An 8,627-nucleotide genomic window follows, 5' to 3' on the forward strand; every position below is an offset into this window, starting at 1 on the left:
CCCTTAGGGTATATTTGATTCATATTCATGCCAAAGCTTTTACACACAGTTCTGGTTGACCCTACAAAGTTTCATGATTGATTTATTCCTACTAGCAAATACTGGGCACTGAAATTTGATTAGCCATTTGGCAGCCATTTTGGTGAGCCAGGAGGTTACACAACACAACACAGAGGAGGAACTGAGCAGTGACAGTGTTCCCACGAACCACATGATTACATATGGAAATATAACCAAGGCAGCATATGCAGTGTTTGATAAAATGGAACATGTACTTTTTGGCTAAACTTGAGTTACAGTTTTACGCTGGATGCCCTTCCTCACGCAACTCGACATCACGTGGAGAAATCTGACAGTGGTGGGATTTGTACTGGTTAAAGGTTAAACATGTCACCTCAGTTGTGCAAACTGTCTACTGCATGTATTTAACTCTATGTTCAGCTATGAAGACCTTCAGTCACTTAGTGAGTTACTCAGTTTTCACATTAAATCTATTCAAATTGTTTTAAAGACAGAATGACAACACAAGAAATATGCTCCATGAATTTATTGTGAGTTTAACATGTACAAGTCATTATTTTGACAGGTTAGTGACTTATATTGTTACATGTTAATTTCATATGCAGACATGCTACATAGGTCAAACATCTCATTAGTTTAATAGTCAAATTAGCATGGTTGAGCTCCAGCTATTTCTGTACAACGTTGCACATCAGCTCGGATTTCTCCAACCTGGACCGCCCTGTAGTTCCCAGTGATTGATGTTGTTCTTTTCTGTCCATTGCGGTATGTGCGGGTCAGTTTTCCTGTGAAAGGAATGTCAGCACGATACTTAGTAGCCACCATAGTGACGGGGCAATACTGGTTTGGTGGGACGGTGACTTCAATGGCCACAGAGTGGGTGGTTGTTGTACTCGTAGTGGATCCCAGAGCGACAGACAATGACGTCTCAACACTGACGGAAATTGTTGCAGAGGCTATGTCAGGGATCCCTGCAGTAACAGAAGATTCAACGCCAAACGTGATGGTACTGGTGACATCCCATCTTTGCTCTGTCTGAATTTCTTTTGAGAGTGTGACTGTTTTCTTAATTGGATGGCACTGACTATTTGAAGCAGATGACCTTCGCAGGGTCTCTGGAGGATCCTTGATGGGATTAGCTGCATCCACTTTATATTTGACTTCAGTGAGCTCCTGTTTGACTACATCATCATTAACAGTAAGGACTTCATAATTCTTGTACCAGTACTCTTTGCCATCCCACGGCAAAAAGAAGGCTTCATGTACGGGATGAACTTTCCCGAGGCCATACTTGTTCTTCCCTACATAAACCTGCCCACAAGCCTCGACAGCATTCTTTGGTACTGAACCATAAGAACCACCCTTCCACTCAAGATTTTCAAAGTTGTCTCTGTTTACCAGGATGTAGAATTCACCGCAAGTCTTCTCTACACCGCCATAAGCATAGTGACAGTTAGCACCTGTATTGGTGGAATAGAAGCCAGAAGAACACCCACATCTACAGACGTAGTCAGTTCGCTTTGCTTCGCCATTCCAAATTGAAACGGCTCCATCGAGGACTGCACCTTGACCATTCCAGTACTTCCACTCCAGGTTGCTTTCAGCACTGGAAGACCGAGCCACTCTTATGTTTGCAGGTTCTGGATTCATGTTGGCTTCTGGATGAGACAAAGGGAAAGATTCTTTTCAGATTTATCCAAACTGCTGTCGTTTTGACAAACACAAAACTCAAGACCCATAAATTCTCATGGTTTTTTTGGGGTTTTTTTTGTGACCAGAGAATCCTTTTGAGCTGTTGGGAGTGACGTTTACTAACTACATATGTACACTAACTAACTACACTGTTAGGTTTGACCTCGCCTAGACATACAAGAAAGAACTCAGAGAGTTGAGATGTCTTTAGTGAGCTTTGCAAAGGGGAGACACAGCAGAGGCTGGCAGCTTGTAAGTGCAGTTCTCCAACTGTGTCATTCTGTGCGAGGCCCTTTTATTGTGTGTAAAAAACAAAGATAAGGGTGGGGGGCTACATGAGTTCACGGTTACAGCATGTGCTATTAGTCATGTGCAGATACATTTGCAATCAACTGAATCATTCCGATCTTAGGTACAGAGTGAGTGGTTTTGCTGAAGCTTGCTAAATGTCAGACCGTAAACAGGCTGACCTGGCTCCTGCAGCTGTGCTATCTATCTGGGAATATCTGAGAGAAACAGTTTGCAGAATTTAAGATACAAATAAGAGCAGATGTAATAAAAGATAATAAATGATAATCATGTTTGTACAGTACATTTTATCTAACATATGCACATATCTGCTGGCCTCTGTTACAAACACACCAAAATGAAAACCTCTTTCAAAAATGTACGATTCCAGACAATGTAATTACTTCTAAAGTCTTCTGAATGACAAACATGGCATAGCTCAGGGTAAATTGGAGAGACGTTGGTTTGATTTAACTGCATAACTGTAGATCCTTTGTTACATTTTAAGAGCAAGACAAAAGAACAACATCTCAAGAGTTAAGTCAATGCTACCATTGCACAACATTTCCACAAGTCCAGTTTCTCCTTCAGAATCATCTTGAAAATATTCATGAAAATAAAAATGTACAGTTTAATATAAAAATATAAGAAGCTTGGTACCACTGACTTTATATCGATGTGAAAGAAGGCCCCAAGTAACAGTCAGGAATGAACAAATCCTTGTTCTCCCGAAGCAGCACAACCTCAGGATCACAAGTGTGGAACTAATGAAGGAGGTGGACATGAGATCAAAATATGATGTTGCCCACCTTGAAGATAACCCTCCTACAACACGACTTGAAAGGCTTTTGATCAAGGAGGAAGCTATTACTCCAGAAATATCATGAAAAAGCTGGATAAAAGTGTTGACACTTGATCACAGGACAAAAAGTCAGCCGTCAGGTTTGGATTTGGGCCTCTGCACCAATAATGTAACAGCTACATGGTCCCGAGCTGTAAATGTAGTGTTTTTGTATAACTGACTTTACAGCTAGTACTGGGCAATTTTTTGAGATGGCTCCTGAGGATGAACTTGTGGAGATCCATAATTAGTGATTCCTTGGCTGATCTCATGTGATGTCATATAATTTAAACAAGATCAGCCAAAGAATTAGAGTGTATAATTAATTTGTATTTGTATTAAGGTTAACACCATCATATTCCCCGGATTGCCAACTTTGGGAACTTGACTGGAGCGAGACTCTGCTCTCGCACAGTGTGTAAATTTGGTCGGTACTGTGCAGTACCGACCCAAACCACTGGGTGGAAACAGGGCTGCCGGCATATGCTGGTTAATCGTCAAGGTGTGACAGCTGCATTAATTTATTAGACGTACACCAGCGTATGCCAGTGTTTTTAGCTTGCCAGCTTGGTCTAAAAAAGTAACCGTTACTGACTGCCACAATTTTTTTTCCTGATTTCTTATAGTGTTTCTTAAAGCCAGAAAGTTGCCATTTGAAATGACTTTAGTTTTGTGTCATGTCTGTGATCTGCTTTTTTTCTACAAAATTAAATAACTGAATGAACATCCTCCGAGGCCAATGATTCCATAATTTTTGCCAGGCGTTGTATTTGTAACCGGGAGAAGTTAACCATTAAACACGTGTTTAAAAATCTCTGATGCTGTAACTGATAGTAAATAAATGGTAAATGGACTGCATTTATATAGCGCTTTTCCATCTGCATCAGACGCTCAAAGCACTTTACAATTATGCCTCACATTCACTCCGATGTCAGGGTGCTGCCATACAAGGCGCTCACTACACACCGCAGGGCTGGATCCAGAGTGAAAATCTGACAGATGCATTTTTGCCCAATGATAAAATAGAAATCGTACGCATCTTTATTCAATAATCTTCATTCTTTTATTCGTGTGCAACATACATGGCCTGCACTGGGAGCAATAGGGGATTAAAAGCCTTGCCCAAGGGCCCTTAGTGATTTTCCAGTCAGGTGGGGATTTGAACCAGGCCCGGATCCAAACTGGTTTGGACGGATGCAGTTGCATCGGTCAAATTTTTTTACGCATCGTTCATCATTGGTTAAAAAAAAAAAATCTTGAATAATCCCGAATAGTGCCGAACGTGTCCCCGCGGTGAACACAGCTTTGGTTTTCATGTCAACCTATAGTCTGTAAATTATATGGATTTTTCCGAGTTTCAGAGTCATACGGACGTACAAATAAAGTCGGATATTCAGGGTTTGGTCTGTAGTGGGTCTGTAATCAACCTTTTCTGCAGCACGACTCCACTTTGAACCATGAACCATTGAAGCAATGCTTCGATTCAGTGGCTTGTGGCTCTTTGATTTGCTGCTCTTCAGAAGTGGTAAGTCCACTTCTTAACCCCTCGCAAAGACATTAAAATATCATGAGTCACTTTTGTGTGTATTAAAGTCACTAACTGGGACTCTTGTCTTGTTGCAGTTATGAAACGAGAATCGTCCTCGGTTCCGTTCACCCAGCTCGAAACGCTGCGCGGCTCTCTGCCGAGACACAGTCCGGTTGGAATTAATAACTTCAAAATGAACTGCCGCTTTAAATAAAATGACACCTCTTTCCAAACATTGTAATACAGACAAGAAACTACAATCTACTAAAATGTTTTTTCCTCCCAAAATGAAACGTGCTGTATTTCTTTACAAATTATATCCTGAAGTGAAGCACAGCAGCTGCAAGAGTTCAGCTCAGATATATGGAAAGACATTCATGCCAATAATGTCTCAAAGGAAATGCTTTTGACAAAAACTACAGATTTTGTTTATTCCTATTTATGTCCAGAGATCAAGGATCCACCATGTAGAGTTTATTATATCCAAAGTTTAAGGATCCAGTGACAGTTTCATATTTATTTACTTTAAGACTCAATAAAATGTTCATTTTCAATTCAATTTCAATTTAATTGGTTTATAAAGTGCCAAATCACAACAAAATCTAAATATACTAAAAACAATACATCACAACTGTAAACATATCACAATGGTGATATGTTTACAATTATGATGTATTTGTTTTAGTATATTTAGTCATGAACATGATGAATATTGTTACCTGCTGGACTGTTTCTAATTTTGATTGGTATCAATGGAAAATGTCTTCTGTGAACTGTCTGTATCTCAATATTATTAAGAATATAAGCAGTCATATTTTTATTGATTTTATCAACTGAAAAAACAACATATATAGATTCAGGTATAATTGAAAGATTTTGGCAATAAATTTGATCCTGTTTACAGTCAATTTTTGTTATAGTGTTTTTTTTTTTTAGGACATCACATTTATACAAATAAGTGTTCACTATGGTCCATGAAGTATAATAAATATATTAAAAGAATTGTGACAGTATATGTTGCACACGAATAAAAGAATGAAGATTACTGAATAACAAGACGCGTACGATTTTTATTTTATCATTGGGCAAAAATGCATCTGTCAGATTTTCACTCTGGATCCAGCCCTGTGAACCCATGATCTTCTGTATTCAAGCCCAACACCTTAACCACTAGACCATCACCTCCCCTGATAAAGTGTTTTTCTGTCAAATATATAAACTTTGACACCATTTGTTGTTTTACCTTTGGTTTGACTGGAGAACGTCTCAGGCTGAGCGCTGGTCCAGGACACAGTGAGCAGGGTCACAAACAGAACTGACAGCTTCATCTGGAGGTTGGACACAACAAATTCATTCATTCATTACTTATCATTTACATTATGACAACAAATTGGTTCTTTTGTGCCTATTTCAATTTTGTACAATGTTCATAAATTTTCCTTTGCAAAATTTCCAAAATTCAAAATAAAACAGAGAAAACTGTTCGTCACCAATCAGTTCCACCACAAGATTTTAAAAAAAATGACTACGTTTACATGCCGTTAATATTCGGGTTAAGGTCAATATTCTGGTTTCTGAATAATTAGGAATAACCCGCTTAAGCAGATAGAGTTACTCCTGTATACATGGTCACTGGTATCATTTGGAATATCCCCATCTAAACAGCGACGCACGTCTTCCACCGGTGCTTGATTTGGAATGGCGTTCGTGCAAATCCTGCTCACTACACACTTTTCTCAAACAGGCATTAACATTTTCTCATTTTTCTCTCCTGCGGGCTGCCTCCGCCGCAAAACAGCGAGCGTCTCTGGACCTGTTGCCAGATTTGGCGCAGGTACGCACAGAAGAGAGGGGGGCGATGAGAGTGGTCCGTTGTGGCGTTTACCGAGCCGCAGACGGTAAGCGCATCGGAGGCAGAGCAATCGCGGTGATATGCCGACCGGTGCCGCGACCGGCCCACCTGATAAGGACGCAGAACACAATGCGCTGTTTACAGTTGCTTCTGTGGAGTCCGGTGGGCTGCACGCGCCGCATACAAGTAGTTGCTGTACTCAAAAGACCAAGATTCCTTGCGGATAGGACATGCGCAGAACACAAAATAATGTTCCTTTCTATGGGGATATCCAGATGCGCTTTTATATGACCTGATATTCGGGTTAGAAAAGGAGTAACCCAGGGGTCTTATTCGGGTTTTTAAAAACCGGAATATGAGCATATTCGGGTTTTTGCGGGCGTTTACATGGCCGTGCACAACTGGGTTATTGCCAATATTCCGGTTATGAAAGGGTTATTGCCTGCATCTATTTGATTAAAGCAAACTTGAGGTGAAAAGAAAAGGAAGGACTCACCTTTGCAGTCGCACCTCAGGATGCCGACCTACAGTCCCGTCCAGGATTATATACTATTGCTGCTGACTGGCTGATACCCTTCGGCAAGTGGGACGTTTGCCAGTTTAGACAGAAATTTGTTGTCTTATAGGCATGAACTTGGGAACCAGTAATGTTCAACATGTAAATGCAGGTGATGTTGACATTCTCATGTTTGTAATTTGACAGTTTTCTATAAAGTGTTGATTTATGAAGATGAGGAGTTCATGTTTGTCTTTTCCTCTGGATGATGGAAGAATTCTCCCAGCAGGATCATCACAAAAGACTTTCTAAAACCTAAGTGTATGAAATTAACAGATTGATTACTTGATGTGTCATATTCCATGTTTAGTGTAACTGTAACCACATTATATTTATCTGTAATGCAGTAACGTGACACATTCCTGTTCTAAATTCAGTCATCACACCACAGTTCCTAAAATTACTGGATTCCTTTGAATGTGCAGAAGTTGTGAGTCCATGCAGCCAGAGGTGGATTGGCCATTAAGAGTACCGGGACTTTTCCTGGTGGGCCATTCAATAAATGGGCCAATTGCTACCCATTTTTGTTTTGTTTTTTTCTTCCTGGTAATTTAACAGACTTTCTGCTGATTTGCTTTTATTTATCATAGTGTTGTATGGGGATTAATTTTAGCATGTTGGTGTTGCCGTAGAATGGTAGGTGCCATGCGATGTGCCCTCACCTGAGAGTGTGTGGTTAGAGCGAGAGTGCGCAATAAAGGAGCCAACTGCTCGAATGGTGTTCAATCATCCTGTGTTTTAATGCTCAACACAGCTGTAATAAACCTTCATCTGCTCGGTGACATTGGTGGCAGCGGTAGGATTGTTCGAGTTCGTTACGTACCGAGTTGTTAATTGGCTGTGTTGCTGTGCTAGCTTAGCTGCTAACTGGCTACTGAGCACCGTACTTAAAAAACGTGGCACCGTTGCAGCCGTGACATCTAAACAAAGACCCGCTGAAGCCCTCCACAGCATGGACCGCCAAGAACTCGCTAAGTGGAGAGATTAGGGTCGACCTTCTCGCTGCTTTTGTTGGTGCGCGTCACACCTTTATATAAATGTTTTGTCTTCATCCAGAATCATTTTTACATGTACTGGTTTGTTATTTTACATTTTGTAATCTCTTAAATAAGGGTGTCTGTCTTTCACAGGGCTGAGATGAGCTTTACTCGTATATTTGTTCCATCCAGTGTGTGCTTTGTGACGGACCTACAGTTGTCTTCCTTGCTGCTCCTGATGTGCTTTCTCCAGCATCCTTCTTAAGACCAAGTGAGCAACATACTGCGTAGTCATTTATGTTATTCAAGGCTCCATATAACAGCTTGGGACTCAGGCGAGGCCGGTCGCATCCCCTCCTCTCTCCTCTATCTCTGCCCCCACCTTCAAAAGTCCCAACTTCAACAGACTGTGAATTCAATCAATCAATTTTTTTATATAGCGCCAAATCACAACAAACAGTTGCCCCAAGGCGCTTTATATTGTAAGGCAAGGCCATACAATAATTATGTAAAACCCCAACGGTCAAAACAACCCCCTGTGAGCAAGCACTTGGCTACAGTGGGAAGGAAAAACTCCCTTTTAACAGGAAGAAACCTCCAGCAGAACCAGGCCTCAGGGAGGGGCAGTCTTCTGCTGGGACTGGTTGGGGCTGAGGGAGAGAACCAGGAAAAAGACATGCTGTGGAGGGGAGCAGAGATCGATCACTAATGATTAAATGCAGAGTGGTGCATACAGAGCAAAAAGAGAAAGAAACAGTGCATCATGGGAACCCCCCAGCAGTCTACATCTATAGCAGCATAACTAAGGGATGGTTCAGGGTCACCTGATCCAGCCCTAACTATAAGCTTTAGCAAAAGGAAAGTTTTAAGCC

The 8,627-nt window shown here is 41.0% G+C and overlaps 1 protein-coding gene across 2 annotated transcripts; it reads right to left on the minus strand.

Annotated features, from left to right (window-relative positions):
* Positions 1-530: 530 nt before the first annotated feature.
* On the minus strand, positions 531-6,843 carry LOC117507935 (natterin-3-like). 2 transcript variants are annotated; one of them, XM_034167686.1, is made up of 3 exons: positions 6,719-6,843; positions 5,614-5,698; positions 531-1,679 (listed from the first exon to the last, which is right to left on the minus strand). In XM_034167686.1, the coding sequence occupies exons 2-3, from the start codon at positions 5,696-5,698 to the stop codon at positions 670-672; spliced, it is 1,095 nt and encodes a 364-aa protein (XP_034023577.1). In that variant the 5' UTR covers positions 6,719-6,843; the 3' UTR covers positions 531-669. The 2 variants fall into 2 exon arrangements, with proteins under 2 accessions (XP_034023577.1, XP_034023576.1); XM_034167685.1 differs by lacking the exon at positions 6,719-6,843 and having other exon boundaries at positions 5,614-5,768.
* Positions 6,844-8,627: the final 1,784 nt, after the last annotated feature.

This window comes from Thalassophryne amazonica, chromosome 3 (assembly GCF_902500255.1).
Source record: "Thalassophryne amazonica chromosome 3, fThaAma1.1, whole genome shotgun sequence".
In the NCBI taxonomy this organism is placed as follows: domain Eukaryota; kingdom Metazoa; phylum Chordata; class Actinopteri; order Batrachoidiformes; family Batrachoididae; genus Thalassophryne; species Thalassophryne amazonica.